Here is a 22,380-nt window from a genome sequence, read left to right on the forward strand (position 1 = left end):
AGATTGCCGTACTGCAAATACTCCTTGCTTTTGTCCTTAGATATGGCTTTCTTTTACTCTACTTTCTAGTTTCAGTGCCCCTTACTTCTGCAACTACAGTAACAGGAATGCCTAACTCAAACTGCAAAATCTTATGCTATTGAAGATAGCAGTCATAGGAAAGAAAAGACCAAAACACAGGAAATTCTATTACAATTAGGATAATAAATTACAATTTGTGCTTTTGATGTTCCAAAAGAAAAAGAAAAGAAAAGAAAATGATTGCTTAATCACATAATCACTTTTCATTACTCTACAGAGATTAATGACAATATACACCCACTTCTCCTCTGAACTCCAAGGTCAAAGGTTTGCAGGTGTGCCTCATTCTTCACTCCAGATCAGACTCTATTCCACAGTCCAGTCTGGGAACTGACCTTACGTTCTGGTTGTCAGACAATGGCAGTTGTTAAGGAAGCTTAAGGTAGTCTAGCGTTAGGTTTAATAAAAGCAAGTTTTAGACTAACTTCTACCACATGTGCAGACATTTATGAATCCTACTGCCTGGAGAAGTGGTCAAGCACACTGTGTCTGAGGGGCCAAAGCCATCAACAATTACACCAGCGGCGAGTTGTTTTTAACCAGACTTGAATATCATAAACCAAAGACATTGTTAAGAGCCAGCTTAGTTTTTAACATTAAAGTTCTAGTTAGCGTGTGTTTTTGCTAATAATTCATTGGTTGTGAATCACCCAGTCAACTAGTAAGTTAACACGGCAGGGAAAAGAGGCAGTTTAATCTTTCTCTCAGCATTGACACCTTTCCTTATGAATAAAATAGGTCTTTTGCAGTTTGTTGTTTCCAAGGTGGTATAGTACTGTGTGCATGTGCTCTGATGTACCAGTTATGAAATGATATCCTCTATCTTTTACTTTTCGATTAGAGGCTTTAAATGTCATTTCATGCCATGTTTAAAGCTTTTCTTCAGTGTTTAAATACCATCTTCATAATGTTCTCAATCTTTGATGGTGCCTTGATTTAATCTGTTACCTAATATGCTAATCCAACTCCTTCTCTATAAATTGTTTAGTATATTTCCAACTTACTGAGGTTTTCAGTCAGTCCTGGAGACACTGTGGCCTCAGCCCAGGTGCCATGTTTTCTAAGATCATTCTCCTCCCCCAGGTCAAATAGTTCTTGCTAAATCTAGGGGTTGTCCAGTCTAACAACAGTTGATTGTGGGTGGGTGGATATATGACCCAAAGTAGGCCAACATTATTCCTCATGGATTTAGATTAAGGGGGTCAGTCTCTCTCAAGTGGTTGAAACTGAAATCTACAAAATGTAGGTGCTGTAGAGAGAATCATTTCAAAGTGCTCTTGGTAGAGGCCACAGTCAGCTACTAGGCTGTCTGGTTGACTTTGCTTCCTGAGTGGTTGATGCCAAGTATTAATACTATCCAATCAGGGTGAACTTCAAGCAGCTCATTTACATGTATTCTTTTTTCTACTTTTCATCCAGTCAAAGATTGGGTTGCCCCAACACCTCATTTGACTACAGCAATTGTAAATAGGTCCCACTTTGTCCCAACTGCCATTTTCTTTACCTTGAAGTAGTGGAAGGCTGGATATATTATACCTGGGTCTTCCCTTAAGGATTTTGCTATCTCCATAGATGATTCTAAGAAAAATTGCTGTCTCTGAAAACGACTCTAAGAAAACTTTTACCAAAACTCAGATTTGCAGGAGAGATGGCTTAGAGACAAGTAGATGTCCATCTACCTTATTAACCTTTTGAAACAGGTATACCCCAACATGAGCATTTCATCCAAGTGTATTGAGAAGTATTTTGCCAAAGATACCTTCAAGCACTTAGTAGGAGGTGCTTCCTACCTGGCTCCTTGTTACAGGTTCTGGACCATCCAGGGAGATCTGATTGTCTGTGAGCCTGCTCCTGCCCAGGGAATTGACTAAGCATGCTGTATCTGATGATATCAAGGCCATCATCAAGTACACCAGTTCTACCCAAATAAGCTGCTGTTAGGAGGATATAAACAGCATAAGACAAAAACTCTTTTCAGAGCCATCAACATTTTCATTTAATAGTTATCACAATAAATTTATATTTCTAATATAAATATCTGTGTTACCTCTTTGTGAATTGTCCAGGGTCCTGTAAAGTTGACATTCTTTGTAAACTCGTATCCTTTCTATTTAAAATATCTATTACCTTATCTGATATAAAATTAACTTATCTGGGTGGAAATATAATAAAGAATTTTTCCATTATATTTTTCTTTGCTTTTCTGTGTTGGAATGCTACTGATAATTTGTGCTGTAATATTGTATTTGGCCATCTTGCTGAATTCTATCATATGGTTGATAGATTTTTGAGGAACTGCCATACAATTTTCCATAGTGGCTGTACCAATTTATACTCCCACCACCAGTGTAATGGTTTCCCTTTTCTCCACATCTTTGCCTGCATTTGTTATTTGTAGATTTTTTGATGATAGACATTCTGACAAGTGTGAGGTGATATCTCATTTTGGTTTTGATTTGCATTGCTTTGATGATTAGCAATGTTGAGCATAATTTCATGTGCCTGTTGGCCATCTGTATATCTTCCTTGGAAAAATGTCTGTTCAGGTCTTCTGCCCATTTCCTGATTTTTTTTTAAATATTGAGTTGTATAAGCTGTAAATATACTTAGAAAATTAACTCTTTTTCAGTCTTATCATGTGCAAGTATTTTCTCCCATTCCTTAGGTTGTCTTTTCATTTTGTCCATGGTTTCCTTTGCTGTTCAAAAGCTTTTAAGTTTAATTAGGTCCCATTTGTTTATTTTGCTTTTATCTCTTTTGCCTTAGGATAGAGATCCAAAATAATATTGCTATGATTTATGTCAAAGAGCATCCTGCCTATATTCTCTTGTAGGAGTTTTATGGTCTTAGGTCTTACATTTAGGTCTTTAATTCATTTTGAGTTTATTTTTGTATACGGTGTGAGGAAATGTTCTAATCTCATTCTTTTATATGTAGCTGTCCAGTTTTCCCAGCACCACTTGTTGAAGAGATTGTCTTTTCTCCATTGTATATTCTTGCCTCCTTTGTCATAAATTAATTGACCATAGGTGCGTGGCTTTATTTCTGGGTGCTCTATTCTGTTCCATTGATCTATGTGTCTGTTTTTGTGCCAGTACCATGCTGTTTTGATTACTATAGCTTTGTAGTATAGTCTGAAGTCAGGGAGCATGATACCTCCAGTTTTGTGTTTTTAAATCAAGACTGCTTTGGCAATTTGGAGTCAATAATCTCCCACAAATATTATCAACTGATTTTTGACAAAGGATTATAGGGAATGACATGGAGAGAGGATAATCTTTCCAACAAATGGTGCTGGAACAGTTGGATGTGCATATGCCAATAAAAGAACCTAGAGACATTCCTCACACTTTACACAAAAACTAACTAAAAATAGATCATAGACCTAAATGTAATACATAACATCACACTTTTAAAGTAAAATATAGGAGAAAATATGTATGGTTTGAGATTTGGCATACAGTTTTAGCTATAGTTTGAGATTTGGCACACAGTTTTAGCTATAATACCAAAAGCATGATCCATGGGGGAAAAAATTGATAAGCTGAGGCTGGGCTAGATTTAGTGACTCACTTTCAAAGAATAGAGTGAGGAAAAGGAAGATAATAACTTTACAGGGGAGAAACCTGGCAAATATCACCTCAACCAGGTGATGAAGGTTGACATCACAATGATGTCATGTGAATATTATCTACTCTCTGATATCATGAAATGAGAAGGGCACTTCACTTCCCCGGTATTATTTCAAAAAATCCATAACTTGTTTCCAATCATAAGAAAAACAAACAAACCCAGATTGGGGAACATTCTACAAGGTACCTAGCTAGGACTCTTCAGTACTGCTAAGGTTCTGAAAAACAAGAAAGGCTAAAGAAATATGAAAACTAAGTGCAATGTGGTACTCTGGATTGGACCCTGGGACAGAAAGAAAATATTGATGAAAAAGTGGTAAAATCTAAATAAACTCTGGAGTTTAGTGAATATTAATGTATTAGTGTTAGTTTCTTATTTTTGACAAATGTACCACAATAGTGTAAAATGCTAACGAGGGGGGAAACTGGGTGAGAAGTATATGGGAACTCTCTTTGCAACTTTTCTGAAAATTAAAATTACTCCAAAATAAAAAATTGTATGCTAATTTAAGTCAGGATAAGGGTCACCTTGAGAGGCCTAGGGACTAGGGAATGGAGTCTGAAGGGTCTTATTAGATGGTAGTAGTGGTTTTCTTCTTAATCTGGGAACTAATTATATGGGCCTGTCCTTTGTGAAAATTTAGCTTGTTGATATGTGTAACTTTCCTGTTATAAATGATCCTTCAGTAAAAATCATTTAAAATGAGATCATTGTTATTAACTGTCCCCTAAGTACTTTTAACTCTAAAATTCAGAATTATTTAGTACTAAATATTGCATATTTTGAAACAAAAGTGTTTTTTTTTTTTTTGGCCGCACCATGTGCCTTGCAGGATCTTAGTTCCCTACCCAGGGATTGAACCTGGGCCTTGGCAGTGAAAGCTTTGAATCCCAACCACTAGGCCACCAGGGAACTCTCAAAGGTTCTATCTGAAACATAACATTATTTTGAACATGTAACACATTCATGTGGTTTGAAATTCAAACCTATAAAATAAGATAATAAAAAGCAAGCAAACAAAATTAAAACAAATTAAAAAACTCTGCTTAGCGATGTTTTCCAATCCTTCATTTCCCTCTTGAAAAAAACCAGAGTAATGTTTCCTCGTATCCTTCCAGAGACAATTTTTTAACATATTTTTTTCTTGTTAACAGAAAGGATGACAGGTTACCTCTTTTAAAATAAATTAGTATACATTAAAAAAAACTTTAATACTATTTCAAATAAATTTGGGAAACAGGAAAATTGCCCAAGATTCATCATCCTCACCCCTACCCCTAAATTTCAGTTATATGTATTTTCCTTATTTTTTTTTTACCTCTACTTATTTTTTCATTTGGTTGGAAATCACAGTGTAGATAAAATTTAAGACAAGTACTTCAAGATGTTTCTTTTTCTGTTATATTACAAAACATTGAGAGCACCAGGGAATCTTGAAATATTCATTCAATTATGTACCTACCATTCAAAATGTTATTATCACACATCCATTTTGTATCAGGCTATTTGTTAAAAGCTGAAAAGAAAAAGATGATTACCACCCTCCAGGAGATTTCATTCAAATAGAACAAATAAAAGTGCAGAGCTTTAAAATGAGACATGAAGAGGACCAAATAGGGTGACTGAGTGCTTGGGAATATTTTAAAAGACTTCCTAGGGGAAGGAGTGTTGGCATAAGAGTTTTCCAGGTGGGAAAGCATGTACAATGGAGAATATATATAAAAGACTGTGCTGGCTTGGGAATTGGGAAGTCTATATTATGACTAGTGGAGAGTCTTAGGGTTTGATGCCGCCAAAGAATTAAGGTTTGCAGGTGCTTCTGGATAGGTGAGATGATTACGAGCAAGGAAAACACAAATCTAGGGAAAGGAGGAGTTAGTGGAAAGCCAATAACACATGGGGAGGGGGAAAAGAGCGCTGTAACACCTGAGGGGAGAAATGGCAATGCTGAAATCTAAGTATAAAGAAGGAGGAGGCTGGCAGATGCTATGAAATCCTTTTATGGGGCAATGCGGCAATGACCCTGGAATTGCTGAGCTAGCAGCAGTGACATATCCAGTGCCAAATCATGTGCTGGAAAACAAATCAAATAGAAGTGGACAAAAGCCCAGACCTAGAGAAGAGTTTTCAATAGTAAAGCAGACAGGAGAACCCACTCAGCTTATGAGGGTACCGGGGTCCCTTCCAGGCACCAGGAACACTGGAGAACCAGGAGACCTGGACATGATGGATCCAGGTAGAGCATGTTCACCACACAGCATAGTCAGGCAACCGCCTACCAAAAGCAACCCCTTCCCACTGTTGCTGCTGTGTTTAGTTAGGACTCTTGATAAGCTGATCAGCTGGGAACATTGATTTTAGGAGAGAAATGGGCAACCTACAAGATAAGCAGGTGTTAACCTCAGGCTGCCTCTGTGCACACCACGCATGAACACGTGGAGTTCTGCACACTGTGGGGTGCAGAACTATTATGCACACCATAGAAGTTCTGGTTTCTTTGTACTCTGTTGTGTTCTGAAAGCTTTTCGTTAATTAGTCTTATTAGCCTTCACTGGAAGTCAAATGCCAGATAATAACCTTCTGTCTTGTTAAGTGGAGCCATTTTAACTAAAGCAAGGCTTAAAGTTGGATTAAATTTTCTCCCAACTGTTTGCTATTTCTCTACAAGGTCTCTTAAGACACTGGTTACACACTAAGAAGGCTCTCAGCACCCTGCAGAGTATCATAAACCAGTAACCTCCAGAAGGGTGTCAACTTATTCAAAATCATTGTTATCCTCAGTTTCTGAAACGAACCATTTCATATCTTCCAAATTTTCTTGATCATTAAGATCCAACCTGACTGCCAGGATTCTAAATCCCGTTATGTAATATCTTATTTGCCTCTGTTGCCTCATTAAAAAATGAGGGTAAAAATCCTACCTACCTGTTGGATTGTTGTAAGAATTAACTGACACATAACAAGCACTCCAAAAATGCTGGCTATTGTACTATTATTTTTATCATTTTTCTTCTTATTCATGCTGGTTCTTTTACCTGGAACGTACTTACCGTTTTCCTTTATCTAGTAATTCTCACTAACTTTCAGAGCTCAGCTCAACTCAACGATCACTTTCTCAGTGAGGTCTTCCTTGGCCACCCTCTTCTCCCTCCAATCTTTTTAATTCTTCTTCATCACATTCCCTTAGTTCTCACCCTAATTGTAATATGTGATTGATTTAGAATCCACTGTTTAACCTTCTGCCTGGAGTGCTCTTCCCCCAAAGCCAATTCCCCTCCTTCCCTTCCCCTCTTTAGGACTTTACCCAAATGTCACCTTTTTAATGAGTCCTGCTTCCCTGTTTAAGTTTTTCTCCTTAGCATTTATCACTTGTATACAATATGCAGTTTATTTAATGTCTTCCTCCATTTCACATGGATAGGGACTGTGTGTCTGTCCCTGTCACTACTTTCGCCCAAGTAGGTTACATGGCAGGCATGTGATGTGTATTTTTGGAACTGGGGTATAAGCCCTCATTTAGGATGTTGACTTCTGTGGTGAGAACAACAATGGCATCACTTATCACTGTACCTCCAGCACCTCACCACCAGTCACCCAGAAGTGGCTCAAAGCATAGATAAATGAACAACAAAACAGGAGAATCCCATCTGGAGGCCAGGATACATCATGAGCAACCAATCGTTTTATGAACTAACATGGAGAGGTTCAACCTTAAGACTAAAGACTAATCTTGAGAAGAAATTATTGAATTACTGAAAGAGTTAAAGAACTCATAAAGACTGATAAAAATTGACTTTGAAGAAATATATGAATAATGATGATACCTGCATGAAAAGAAAGAGTTCCTCAATTTCATTGTACCTCACATGTAAATAATATTCTAGGCCACCAATCTGAACCTGTTTGACACATTTTGGTTCTTCCCTATACCTGTATGTGAGGCCAAAGACCCCTTTACATACAACTTCTGGATGGCAGCATCAACATACACCATACCCTGAAATGGCTAAACAGCTCATCCTCAGGATTGGTTCCAAGAACCTCAACAAAATTTATAGCTTCAGTTGCCAGAATGGCTGGAATTCTCAAGCTCCTGGGTGATAACAGAGTTGTAAGTATGGCTACTGTCCACTAATCTCAGTGATGTTCAGCCTCTCTGCTTTACTAAGACTATGTCTAGGGTACCCAATTTCTCTTCTGGTTCCCTAGGGGCCAGGGTTAGAGGTGGAGATGGGTATGTAGGGCTGGACCATTGGGGATAATTCACCCTTAAAACTAGGGAGTGCTTTCTGGAACCAAAGAATCACATATAAACAGGGAGTGGGCACTCCCCTGGTTTAAGAAAAACAACAGGACATGACCACTCTGAAAGTGGTCTCAACACAAACTAAGGGAAGCCGTTACATTCACCTGCTGGGGATGTCCACGCCTCTGCTCCCTTGGCACAACTGAGTCATTTAAATGAATTATTCATCATATAAACTGATATCACTTGGCAAAGAGCTCAGGTCTTAAGAATCGTAGTGGCGTTCAGAGCAGCAAGGGGGGTTCCCAAGGAGAAACCATCCCCACTTTAGCTGGGCAAACAGCTGGCTTAGGTAGAACTAGTTCTATTCCACAATAATAAAAAGGAAAAAAATTAGATTTTATATAAATCTATTTCCAATATTTCTTACTCCTTCTTACTTGCATCACAACTTTGTTTGGGGGAACTATCTCTTGCCCGTTGTGTGTAACCATATTGTGATAGTGAATCATGGTGCTCTGATCTCCTTCTGGAAGCTGAAAGGGTCAGTTGAGACTCTGCTCATCAGCTTTCCAGGCTCTGTTAAAGCCAAGGAGTGAGCACTTTACCTAAATTCCACCCATTAAATTCTCTCCTGAGACCTTAACTATTGAGGAGAGGGACAGGAGAATGGAGAACATAGGGTAAACCATATATTTTAGCAATGGAGTGAGCTGCTGTAGCTCAGACCTTTTGAGGCTGCCTCCTTCTTGAGGTTTCGCTTCAGGTTTCTTGGAGCAGCCCCTCCTTCAATTTCTTTGAGTAAATCCACTATGGCTTAAACAATCCAGCCTCATTGATGAAAACATTTCTTAAAAATTCTCAATATGAGAAAAAGGAAATCACCATCATGGGGTATAGATGATGGGCACATTTTTCTTGAGATTTTTCTCAAGGAAGTAAGAGTAAATTCCTAAAACTTTTTTAAATAACTCAGAACAAATATGTACTGTCTGAGGCAAGTTATAAAAATTAAAATATGATACTCGCTGAGAGGAAAAAGAGACTGATAGTATTGAAGAAAGATTTTAATTAACAAATAATGCTATGGCAAATTTTTAAAGCAAACTGGAAATAGTAAATATCAGAATGGTTACTGCTTAAAAATAGACAATTTGTACAGAGAAGTGGTTTTCAAACTCTTTTGATTGTGTACCACATAAAAGAATTTTGAAAACTTCAGGTACTCCCTTGAATATTTTAAACTTGACATCTAAGACTTTTCATCAAAAATAGAAATGACTTGCTTTGTAAATAAAAGAAAATATGAAACATAAAATGAGGAATGACTACAATTAGAATAAATATTTCATGACATGATTTGGTTTTAATAAAAAAGTTTTAACCATCTTATTGTATAATTTATAGCAAATCTAGAAGAAATCACATAACTTTTTTGTCTGAAGATTTTATCGAATATATCTTGAAACTTTGTACTTTAGGAAAAGATTCCAACTTCATTTGAAAGAACCAGTTCCCTAACCTGCCTTGTTTCAGTTGTTCTGAACTCAGAACATTCCAACTCTGGCCAATCTCTAATAAGAGTACACACAGCAGACAAGGAAAGGCAGGAAAACCGAAAGCCAGATGAATATTAATCATTAATAGGTAATCCCCAAACCAATATTTGGAAACCATTTGTTTACATTCTAGGTACTGTTCCACAATAAAGTGTGGATGCCTTTTTCTTTTTCAATGGAAAGAGGGATAGTGCGAACATAGGCATATTTTCAGGCAATTTTAGGAAATAAGTTGGAACTTACGGAAGTCGGGGAAGACCTTGGGAAATGTGTTCATGTGCTTTCAGCACTGAGAAGTCCATGAAGAAAACAAAGTAAAAGAAAAGAAAAGAAAAAAAGATACAAGGAAAGAAACTCTTAAGACCACTAGCTGAAAAGCAAATTATTCATAATGTTCAAGGCAACATTGGTTGAAAGTAATTTACACTTTACAACATTTTGGGCAAAGTATGGAATTCCAGGTTAAAGAGCGAATCCTGCACCACTGAGCCTAAATATATCTCTCCTACAAAAGTTAGCTGGCTAACCAGACTTCCTTATTATGCTAGACACCAGAAAAGACTTGCAGGAAGTCAATACTGGCTAAGTTAATACTTTAATGTATTAAGGCCCCATAATGATAATAACGGCATATGAAAAAAGAAATTCTCCACTATTATGGGATTCATCCAAGTACCAAGTTCCAAAATAATCTCCACTGAAATATTTTGAGAAGTGGGAGGGGGGGTTCATGAAAAGAAGTGTCAGTGGCTAGGGCTAGGCTAAGGTAAGCGAGAGGTGTCCATGGTACAAAATTAAGGAGATACTCACTCTCATGTGCCAATCTTGTGCTTGCACGAAATGAGCCTGAGGAAGAGTGCCTCCCTGGGCACCTGGCTTGCCTCACCCTACTGACCCTTGAATTATATCCAAGTAACAGTGACAATTACGATGCTCGATAGAATGCAGTTCTTGTATGCAAAGTACTTAATGCAACACTAATACATTAACTGCAACAAGTTAGAGCAAAATTTCAGAGAACAGCTATGAAAACAAGGGACTGTACTTAGGTGAGATATTCGGGTGTCTCAGTGAACCAGTTTCCTCATTGTATGTAAGGTAGGAGTCAACAATTGCTCTTTTACTCCACAGGTTATTAACTTAAGAAATAATGCGTTTAGAAAACAATAAATTTGGGGTCACAAAACAGTAAAATGTAATCTTCCCACACAAGAGGACTTGGAGCAGAACTCTTCCTCTACGCTTTAAATTCTTTCATAATTAAATAAAAATAAATGAACTCAATATTCAAAACAAAATTTACAGGAAGTAAAACAAAGGGAAATAGGAAGTAAGAATGACAAAAGATAAAGCTAATATATTAGAAAATAAAAGACAAGATCTCTTAGAAATAAATAAATCATAAGTGGTCTAATGAAGAAGCAGAAAAAAAGCACATGAATCATGTTAGAGGTACAAAAGAAGCTCAAACCTCAGCTACAGAAAAAATGAATATATAAAAAGATAATTGATAAAACATAATTGATAATTATATTTTGCAAATATAATTTAAATTGTGTATAAAATGGATGGTCTTCCAAGATACCTTAAGTTGTCAGAACTGATGGAAGAAAATATAGAACCCCTTAACAGGCCCATACCAATGAGTAAATTAAGAACCTTATCAAAGAACTTTCCTCAAAGTAGCTTTAAGCCTGCATAATTTTACAAACCAATGCTTTCAATCCTTCAGATAATAATAACAATGATAAAATTTCTGTTCTAGTTAATTTTTTCAGAGTACTGGGGAATAAGGAAAGTTTCCCTTTCTTTTTTTGAAATCAGCATAAGCCCCATATCTAGATATCTAGACACGCACACATACAGAGCCAGTGTCATATACCAATACAGCAGCCAAAGTCCTAAATAAACTATCAGTGAATCAAATCCTCTGGCGTATCGAAAGGATACTCAAGGAAGAGTCTGCTCAACATTAAGGACTATATTAATATAACTCATAATATTTAACAGTCAAAAGAGAAAAAGCAGATCATCTCATTGTTCAATAGATGTCAATAAGCTATTCAAGAAAAGTGAACTAACTCACATTAATGTTAGAAATGAATGTTAGAAAAGAATTGTTAAATCAGAAACAACTCTTTAGGATGGGGGAGATGGGTTAGAGATGCTTCCTATCAACTCAGAATGCATCTATTCTGAAGCCATTAGGAAATGTGAATGGTAACTTTTTCAAACCATCAAATGGAGAAAGGTAACTGAAGCGTCTCTGACACACATGTTATTTGTCAGGAATCGATCATAGCAGGTGCTCAGAAAGCCTAGAAGTGCTGAGTCATCATTCTTACCTTTACCACCGATGACAACCAATGCTTCCAGGGACTGGGTTTCTTAGGAAGCCCAAGCGCATTCATTTTGCTGTTTGGGAACTTACACTTTAATCCAAAAGCTGGCAACACAGACTGTCCTGCTGCCTTCCTTCCTGCTCTGATGCTGGAGGGTCGGGCAAAGGAGGAGGCGAGAGACGATCAGGGAGCACGTGAAAGTAGAGACCACGCCTCCTTCCCAACTGCTCCATTTGTCAGACCTAAGCTGAAAAGAGAGGAGAAACTTTGAAGTGGATGAAACACTGAATTTAAGGAAATGTTTTACTTTTTATATACACAAAAACGTACGAATCATAAATATACACTTTTCACAAAGTAAAAACACCCATGTGACTAGCACCCAAGTAATAGGTCATTACCAGCACCTCAGGAGCCTTGAAGTGCCCCTTCCACTCCTACTCAAGGGGAATTCCTAACTTGATTTTTAATAGGATAGATTAGTTTTGTCTGTTTTTGTTTTTTTTTAAACTATTTAAACTTCTTAAATAAGTTTTTTTGTCTTCTTTCATTTAAAATTGTGTTTATGAGATCCATCCATGGTGTTGTGTATTGTGGTCTATTTATTCTCATTGCTGTATGAATACACCATAATTTCTTTTTATTCATTGTTCTCTTGACAATTTGTTTGCTGTTGGGCTACTATAAGTAGTGCTCCTATGAACATTGTTGTACATCTTTTTCCAAATATCTATGTACATTTCTAAGTGAAATGTCCAAGTCATTGGAATGTCTAAATTTAGCTTTAGGAGATATTGCTAAGAAGATATCCCCGAGTTCTGATTTATACTTACAGTCATAGGGTGTGAGAATTCCAGTTGCTCCACACCTTGCCAACGTTTGCTGTTTTCCATCTTCTTTTATTTTGTCCTTTCTGTTAAGCATGTAGTGGTATCTCACTGTGTTTTTTTTTTTTTTTTTTTTTTTTTTTTGCGGTACGCGGGCCTCTCACTGTTGTGGCCTCTCCCGTTGCGGAGCACAGGCTCCGGACGCGCAGGCTCAGAGGCCATGGCTCACGGGCCCAGCCGCTCCGCGTTATGCGGGATCTTCCCGGACGGAGGCATGAACCCGTGTCCCCTACATCGGCAGGCGGACTCTCAACCACTGCGCCACCAGGGAAGCCCTCAATGTGGTTTTGACGTTCATTTATCTAATGTCTAAGGAAGTTGAGCACCGATTTATATGTTTATAGGCCACTTAGAATTTCTCTATTATGAAGTCTTTGTTCAAAATATTTGCCTATTGTGTTGACTGTTGGGTGTTTTTTTTTGCCTGTATTTAATTTGCCTATATTTAATTTAATTCATTTTACTACTCCTCTCGTTTTTTCTTCATTTTGTTTACTACAAACTCTCCTTCCTCTCTAAATTGTGAATACCCAGAAAACAGAGCCAGAGTGTTCTTATCTCAGTATCACCCTCATAGCCTGTCAATCTGTTTTCTTTAAAGCACCTGCTCAAAAATACCTGTTGATTTGCATTAGGAGATTCTCTTTATCTGCTAAATTAGCTCAAGGCTTTAGTCTCTGTGGTTCTACTTGGCTTCTAAACATGCTAAGAATTTCTCCTCTGGAATAGTTGCAGCAAAACTGACATCAGCTCTCTGTGTAGAGACAACCTAGAGGATGTGTTTTAAGGGTTAGGAGACAGAATTAATTCCTGTTGGGGTTGATGATGACTATCTGAGAATCTTGGGCAAATAAGGAAAATCTGAAGAAGGTCAAATGATCTTTTTCAATCCTAAAAAGGAATTTCTCTGGTGTGTGATATTGTTCCATGATTTCTTCCATCTTGTTATACCTTCAGCATTCTTCTCCATTTAAGTCTTCATTTCATTTGAAAATGCCTCTGTCATCTTCCTCTAATTTTCATTCTACGGACCAAACTATCTCAATGTCTTTTCTAGAACTGCCCATATTGCTTCCCTTCACATCCATTCTTTTTACATTGTAAGCTTTGCAATTCTATCTTCTCTCTCCCATGATTTTCAATTAGCCTAATTTAATCTTCTCCTTGTCATTTCCTGGTTGTTAATCTCCTGGAAATTAGCTAGTATAAATAAATATCTATTTTGCCTGATGGAAATAATCCTAATGTAAATAATTTTTAAATGGCCCATTTAATTTTAGCATGTGAATTTTAATAGAATGTAACCACATAAATAAACATCCATGTTTCTCAATGTATAAAAATGTTGATTACAGCATTAAAAAGGCTGATTACAGCCTTAAAATTCTGTGCTGAGCTCTAGAACATACAACTCTGGTTCTAGTAGATCTTCTCTGTGTCTATAATCGCCCTCGTGAAGGTACTTATCAGTGATTATTTTCACACAGCTTTTTATCTAGTTTCTTACAAAAAGGAAAATTCAAAGGCAACAGGAATTGATGTTTCAAGTTTGTCTAGCAGTTTGTCAACCCTGGCTGCATGTTAGAAATCCTGGGGAGTGTCTAAAAATTAGTGATATCTGGGCTTTATCCCAGACCAATTCATTCAGAATCTCTTGAGTAGAGCCCATTCATCTGTATGTTTTAGAAACTCCCCAGGGAAATCTAACATGTAACCGAAATTGAGAACTGCTGAGCCTATGGTCAAGAAGATGAAAAAAGAATGATGATAAGTAAAAAATGTTGAAAAAGTTAATGGTCAGTACTACATTTAAGTCTGCAACTGTATCCTCAGAGACGGCTAAGAGTCCTCTCTTTGGCCCAGTGCTGGATTTCTGCTTGTCCAAATGTGAGGTAAAAAACCAGGCCAAACATGTTGACAGCAGCAGCAAGGAAAAAGACATTCCTCCATCCAGACACAGAATCCTGGAGGAAAAAAAAAAAAAAAAACAACACAGAATTATCAGCCTCACAGTTCCTTCTCCACTAGTTCTAGAAATCCTCCATTTTGTATATTGCAACACTGATCACAAAGAATCTAGGGAACAATATGCAATAACCACTGAGCACCTTGAATTCTCAAAAAAGGTTTTATGAAACTGATGGAAACAAGAGGATGCTAAAATGAACACTGGGTTCTGGCTTGGATGAGCTTTTCTTTAAACCCAAATAAATTAACCTACACTAATGTTTTTCTAGAAATTTGGATCTCAACATTCTTGAAAATATCATTATTACTCATTTTAAATTATGCCTAAAACAACAGCTTTAAGATTTTCACTCTTGTGCTCTCTCTGATTTGTTTTGTTTTTGACTGTTGACATCAATCACACCAACCCCCTGGATGGACATCTCAATATGATGGGAGTTACATTTGGTCTGACTGTATGATTTCCCTCATCCAGCCCTTGTAAGTCACAGTTCATTTCTGGCATTATAGTCAAAGTGGATTCCTAGCAATTTGGTCAAAATCAACCTGAAAATAGATCACCTAGAGATGTATTGAAAACAAAACAAATCTTTTTCTGTAAGTTGGCTCATGTCATCCTGCCATCCCAGCCTGGTTCTGCCTTTCCATCCTCCCTACCAGACCACACTTGGTACTGAGCAAGCCTCACGGGCTATGCTCCCTGCTTTGTGTCACAGCCTTTCTCTTTCCACCCAAAATTTAACCTCCCTTCAAGCTGGCTTTGGGACCCTTTGGGTTTCCATTTTGTGATTTTTTTTTAGAAATTGGAATTAATCTGAACAGACTGTTCATAACCTTCCCCTTATGATCCTGTGTCTTCATCTCTTATCCTTGACATGTATCATTCACTCTGGTCATAACTAAGAGCTGTTTCATACTTTTGTTCCTCTAGGAAGTCATATGTGCTATTTTCTCTGCCTGAACTGCTCATTTTCATTAATCTAATACCTATTCATTTTTAGAAATTCAGCTTTTACTTCTCTTTCCCTGGGAAATGTGAACTACCAGACTCTGATTAGAGTCCCCTAAGAATAGAGTAATTGTGCTGGCATCCAGGCTTATTTTCCCCATCAGACCATACAATCCTTGCAGACAGAGGCCCTGTTGTGAATCCCCAGTGCCTAAAACAATACCTGCCACTTGCAGATGTTCAATAAACTGGCCCAACCTGACTGATAAGGAATCCGGTGGCAGTGGAAGAGATGATTCCTGCGATGAGCCCAAATCCCCTTGAGATTCCCATGAGGAAACTTGCATACCTGCGGGGAGATGATTTTATATAGAAAGCTGCCTATCACTTTTCAGCAACTCAATTTTAATGCAGTTCAGCTTTTTTTTTTTTTTTTTTTTGTGGTATGCGGGCCTCTCACTGCTGTGGCCTCTCCCATCGCGGAGCACAGGCTCCGGACGCGCAGGCTCAGAGGCCATGGCTCACGGGCCCAGCCGCTCTGCGGCATGTGGGATCTTCCCGGACCTGGGCACGAACCCATGTCCCCTGCATCGGCAGGCGGACTCTCAACCACTGCGCCACCAGGGAAGCCCTGCAGTTCAGCTTTAATAGCAAAGTCATTTAGCCTAACGCAGTTTTTTTCTGTTCACTTCAAGATAGTTAGGGCAATGTCTGTTTGCCAAACCTGAAATCACCTATCCACCGACTCAACAACTAGGAAACAATTCTGTCTCTCAGGAGCCCAGGTTCCCACCCCAGCATCTCAGCATGGCAGGCAGTTTGCGCAGTGGATGAGACAACATACACTGGACAAACATACACTGGACAGACGGCCTGGGTCCAAATCCCGGCTCTGCCTTTGTGTGACCTCAGGCATGTCACTTAAACTTCTTGTGCCTCAATCATCTCCCAGTAAGAATAACAATAGGACATGTAGTTATGCAGACCAGATGTGTTGATACATGAGAATTCCTTTGAATAGGATCTGGCTCAGGACAGGTGTATACATATGTGGTAGCTAATATCATCAACACTCTGGAAGCTTTTCCAAAACACGTGTGTGGGTCCTTTCCCAGAACACACAGTCTAATCTCTAGTGGAGAAGCTAAGGAAGTTTCATTTACTTGTCACTGGCCAAGATTGGCACTGTTTTTCTAAAAACACCTTAGGTCATGGCCACATACTGACATTTCTAGTTATTTTTTATTACTCTGCCATCATTTTGTGCATGTCAACAACAGGAAGCAGTTGCAAGAAGACTGAGGCCTAAGCCTCCGGAAGGGCCTGGGGGAGGGGAACAAACAGGTCAAATCTTACCGGGGAGCGACATCTAAGGTGTTGATGATGAATCCTGAATCACACAGGTTGCTGGTCCCAGGAATAAGTATCAGCAAAATAATAGTTGTTGTGTAACTGGAAGCCACAAAAGGCAGGGCGACAGCACACAGTGATGGAAGGAGGAGCCCTGGGCAATGGGGACACACCATCAGGAAACTTCTCTGACCATGTGTGGATAAAGGGATTGGTTAACCGAGTCCCCGCATCCTTACCTAGGGATGAAAAGAGTTTTCGGACGGTGATTAATCTGAGAAGATTCCTGGACAGCAGGAAATCTGCCAACTGACCTCCTAGAATCGTACAACTTGAGGCAGCAATAAAAGGCAGGGAGGACAGAACACCACTCTGAAGGGAGGAAATGTATACAGTAAGTAGTTACAGAGGCGCATATGGTACCAGAACTTATCAGTTACACAGAGCAACCATTAGCCCACCCTCCTGACACTTGGAGTTGCTTTAAGGAAATTAGCATCCTTTTCCACATGAGGAGAACACTTTCTCAGGTAAGAGAGCCAGAACTTGCATTACACTGGTCTCCAGAGAAAAGCACTACTCATTTCTAAGGGAAATTGAAGCATCAGCTAGTATGGCAGCATTGCATAGTGGTTAAGAACACAGATACTGCAGCAGCTCTACCACTCAGTAATTGTGTAATCCAGGGCAAGTCATCTCCCCTCTGTGTCCCCATTTCTACACCTGTGCAATGGAAATCATTACAATGTCTCTCAATCATTGTGAGGGTTAAATGAGTGGTTATGTGTAAAGTCAGAATGTAGTAGGCAGCACAGAACTGTTTCTTCTTATTGCCATTATCATGTTCATAGAAGTACAGGAAGCATACTCACATCTCTGATGTTGACATGGAGCACAGAACTGATGTACGTTGGTAGATAAGTTATGATTATGGTGCATAACCAGAAATGGCTGAAAAAACCCGTGAAAATGGCCCAAAGTGGCAGGCATCTGACCATAGCCTTTATGGGGACAGATCGTCTAGGAGAACTGGACTGAAAGGAAATATCTAATCAGTATGGGTATTAGAACAGGACAGAGGATGCCTCACCTGAGAGCCCCACACCCTACCCTGGAGATCTCTGCATGGCCCACAGGTAGAAGGGCTGCACTGTACCTGTTGAGCCAGTGAAGACATGATGTGGTTCTTTTCCCTGACGCTTATGCATGGGTGATGCATGGGGTCATCATAAATCACCATGAACCACAGGAGACAGCAGACACAGCCAATGCTACCTGGGAAGCTGGGATCCAATTAGTTTTCAGGTAGATTTGTGTGCTAGGGGAAGGGAGTTTCCTCTGAAGTAGCACACATCACCCCAAAACACACATATCAATTCATGGTTGTTCCACCATCATGACCTAAAGTTTCCCACTTCTTCATCTCAACTCATCTACAAATCGCCTTTTGACTAAATGTAGAGTGCCATTTGTCAATGTCAGAGCCCTCTCAACAGAGCAGAAGCATGAACGTACCACTGTATAGCTGATTAGTTACTCTTCAGACTCCAGTGGATATATCGTGGTGTGTCGTTAGCAACAACTTCTTAATACACACATTACTGTCTTATTTTAGAAGATCTGAATAGTCAGGATTGAAGAGAAAAGTATTCATCCATATACAAAACAACCTGCCATAAAATGAGTGTGGCAAGGAAAATTTTCCAACACATTTGCAAAAGACAGTGTTATTTGTATTCAAACAATACATCCATTATGGATTTCCAGAAAAATATTTCTTGACAGTACCTGGTCAACATGTGTGGACAAAAATGACCTGGGATTAGCATCATTAATGAGAAAGCCATCCTAGCTGGAACCATATTGAGAATAGAAACTTGTCTCATTGCTGAGATTTGTCACCTGAAGAGGTTCTATGTTAAAAGACTCTGTGGACTAATGTTCTTTAAATTTCCTCTAATTACTAGATTTATCCATTCTTTTATTTATAAAGCTATAAGTCAGGCACTATGATAGTACCAAAGTGATAAAAAAAATATGGAATGAATTTCTTGCCTCAGTCATTTCATAATCTAGTGGAGAGGGAGAAGGGGAAATAAATAATTACATGCCAACACAGCCTAGAAAAGAAATTATCAGTAAGCATCATAGAGGACAGAAAGACTTAATCTGATGGGATAAGTCTTGGTAGTCCCCATAGGGAGGTGTACATTTAATTTGAGCTTTGCATGATTCACCTGGTAGAAAATAGGTTAAGGGCATCTTGGCAGAAATAATAATTATAATAAAATATGAAGACATATTGAAAATGTGCTTCACCAGCTCTGACATATTAACCACATAGAGCAACTAGACCTGGTGTTTCAGACGTGGTGGCAGAGATTCTACAGAAGATGCCTGGGGTGGGTGTGTAAGGCTACACTCCTGATTTCTCAGAAGTCAGCACCATGCACGTGGTCATCTCTTAGACTAGACTAAGAAATCTACCAATCCTCAACATTCTTCGTCATCTCCCATTTAACAATGGACATTTTCTCTCAAATGGGAAGAATGTGGGCAATAGGTAATGTAAGCATAAAAACAAATGCCTGGGAAGTGGAGGTGTTAGGATTTAAGAGAAAGTGACTCACCAAAGATGTAGAAGATAAAAGGCCAGCCCAATGTCTGTGAGATTAGTCCCCCCACGCAGAGGATGATGAAGGACCCAAATGCTGCCCCTGAAGAGAAGAGGGATAAAAAACACTGAGGAAAATAGCAAAGGTTGAGACTGAGTGACTTCCCTGGATGTTGTCCCTACAAAGAGGTGGCAGACTTAGAATTACTGGGTGATGAGAGTCTTTCTTCCAGCTCACAGATCTCCCCCAATAAAGTCATGAGAAGTAATTAGAAATAATCAATAATAACAATATGCCACCTGACACTTCAACGGCTCCTTAACTCCAATGTGACCAAATACAAATCCCTTTGTTTGTCATAGAAACTCTCTGCAAACATAGCCCACCAGTATTTCCTTATAATTAGAGTTACATTCTGGCAGGGGCAATATGAGGTTGGCAACAGAAAAGGAAACTCTTACAAAAACTAATAAGATAAAGTCCTTGACCTCAAGGGGATTTCAGCCCAGTTGCAGAGAAAAACGTGAACAAAATTCACTATTATAAGTGTAATACAATGTAGACCTTGGAGTCTGAACATATTTTTCAGAGACCCATAATAAGAAATGTATATTTCATGGCAACACAACATATACACAAATACACACACACACACACACACACACACTTCAAATAAGAGTTTCATGTCTTACCGTGTGCAATTCACTCCCAAAATTTCCATTCTATTCTATTCACTTTCATTTTAAAAATACTGGTTTTGACCTACTTAATTGATTTTATGACCCCTTCAATGGGTCCCAATATATGCAATTTGAACAAAAAGAATCTGGAATATAAATATGATAATAAAACTACAATTTTCTTTGAAAGTATACATGAGAAAATTAAAACTGATGATAAGATTCACAAATTGTTTACATGAGCTAAGAGTAGGATGGATGGAATTTTGGTAAAAGAAGCTGGGAGCAAAAGACTTTCCAGCAAAATGAGCCAGTAGAAATAGAGCCAGAGAGAAGTTAAGTGCAGACTATACATGCTACAATCTGAGCATTGCTTACAGAGGGATGTTGAGCGCAAAGGCAGGTTGGGACCAAATGGTAGAGCATCTTTATATCCATGCAATAAGGAGGTCAGTCTTCTGTAATCATGAAGGCACACACTGAAGATTCCCAAGCAGGTTAGCAAAAATGCCCTGTCTGTGCTTTAGGGAGATAACCTGGCTTTGATGAGAAGTTTGAAGGAAACAAAGCTAGAGGAGAGAGAAGACCAACTGAGCATTTGTAGATAGAGGAGATGCTGACAACTGCAATGGAAGGAGCCACACAGGACGGTGGCTTTGGAGTAAAAATCTGCAGGATGCAGCCATGCATTGGACTGGGGAGTGAGAGGCTTGATGACCCTCAGTTCTGTTCTTCAAGTACACATTCTCAGTGCTACCAGTTGGGGCAAATAGCAATGATGTAGTTATCAAGTCCTTACGATCACAAGCTCTGGTGGGGGGAGGGTAGAATGGTGATTGAGAGTGTACACTTTGGGACCAAATTGCCGGGTCTCAAATCTCAGTTCTACTGCCAGCTATTTATTTGTCTCTGGGAAATTTACTTAATCTCTGCATACTTTAATTCCCTCCTTTGTAAAATGAGAGTTAAGATTGGTTCAAGATGGCAGAGTAGAAGGACGTGCTCTCACTCCCTCTTACAAGAACACCAGAATCATGACTAACAGCTGAACAATCATTGACAGGAAGACACTGGAACTCACCAAAAAAGATACCCCACATCCAAAGACAAAGGAGAAGCCACAATGAGACGGTAGGAGGGGCGCAATCACAATAAAATCAAATCCCATAACTGCTGGGTGGGTGACTCACAAACCGGAGAACACCTATACCACAGAAGTCCACCCGCTGGAGTGAAAGTTCTGAGCTCCACGTCAGGCTTCCCAATCTGGGGGTCCGGCAATGGAAGGAGGAATTCCTAGAGAATCAGACTTTGAAGGCTAGCAGGATTTGATTGCAGGACTTCGACAGGACTGGGGGAAACAGCGACTCCACTCTTGGAGGGCACACACAAAGTAGTGTGCACATCAGAAACCAGGGGAAGGAGCAGTGACCCCCATAGGAGACTGAAGCAGACATACCTGCTAGTGTTGGAGGGTCTCCTGTAGAGGCGGGGGGTGACGGTGTGTCACCGTGAGTACAAGGACACTTGCAGGAGAAGTTCTGGGAAGTACTCCTTGGCGTGAGCCCTACCAGAGTCTGCCATTAGCCCCACCAAAGAGGCCCAGTAGGCTCCAGTGTTGGGTCACCTCAGGCCAAACAACCAACAGGGAGGGAACACAGCCCCGCCAATCAGCAGACAAGTGGATTAAAGTTTTACTGAGCTCTGCCCACCAAAGCAACAGCCAGATCTACCCACCACCAGTCCCTCCCATCAGGAAACTTGCACAAGCCTCTTAGATAACCTCATCCACCAGAGGGCACACAGCAGAAGCAAGAAGAACTACAATCCTGCAGCCTGTGGAACAAAAACCTCATTCACAGAAAGATAGAGAAGATGAAAAGGCAGAGGGCTATGTACCAGATGAAGGAACAAGATAAAACTCCAGAAACACAACTAAATGAAGTGGAGATAGACAACCTTCCAGAAAAAGAATTCAGAATAATGATAGTGAAGATAATCCAGGATCTCAGAAAAAGAATGGAGGCAAAGATCGAGAAGATGCAAGAAATGTTTAACAAAGATCGAGAA

The 22,380-nt window shown here is 39.2% G+C and overlaps 2 protein-coding genes across 6 annotated transcripts in view; both read right to left on the minus strand.

Moving 5' to 3' along the window:
• The window catches only part of SLC17A3 (solute carrier family 17 member 3), a 294,893-nt gene extending 282,070 nt beyond the window's left edge, over positions 1-12,823 (minus strand). The window contains 1 exon segment of the mRNA XM_069541086.1: positions 1,872-12,823. Coding sequence (XP_069397187.1) covers positions 1,872-1,985 — 114 coding nt within the window. The 5' untranslated portion in view covers positions 1,986-12,823.
• Positions 12,824-14,450: 1,627 nt separating this feature from the next.
• The window catches only part of LOC132432692 (sodium-dependent phosphate transport protein 3), a 65,580-nt gene continuing 57,650 nt past the window's right edge, over positions 14,451-22,380 (minus strand). For all 5 annotated transcript variants that reach the window (XM_060023423.2, XM_060023422.2, XM_060023420.2 and 2 more), the window contains 7 exons: positions 19,646-19,732; positions 18,172-18,290; positions 17,888-18,049; positions 17,255-17,387; positions 17,022-17,169; positions 15,924-16,014; positions 14,451-14,712 (listed from right to left, as the gene is read on the minus strand). In XM_060023423.2, the coding sequence (XP_059879406.1) occupies positions 14,578-14,712; positions 15,924-16,014; positions 17,022-17,169; positions 17,255-17,387; positions 17,888-18,049; positions 18,172-18,290; positions 19,646-19,732 (875 nt within the window). In that variant the 3' untranslated portion in view covers positions 14,451-14,577. The remainder of the gene's footprint in view (positions 14,713-15,923; positions 16,015-17,021; positions 17,170-17,254; positions 17,388-17,887; positions 18,050-18,171; positions 18,291-19,645; positions 19,733-22,380) is intronic.

The sequence above is a fragment of the Delphinus delphis genome, chromosome 10 (genome assembly GCF_949987515.2).
Source record: "Delphinus delphis chromosome 10, mDelDel1.2, whole genome shotgun sequence".
Taxonomy (NCBI): domain Eukaryota; kingdom Metazoa; phylum Chordata; class Mammalia; order Artiodactyla; family Delphinidae; genus Delphinus; species Delphinus delphis.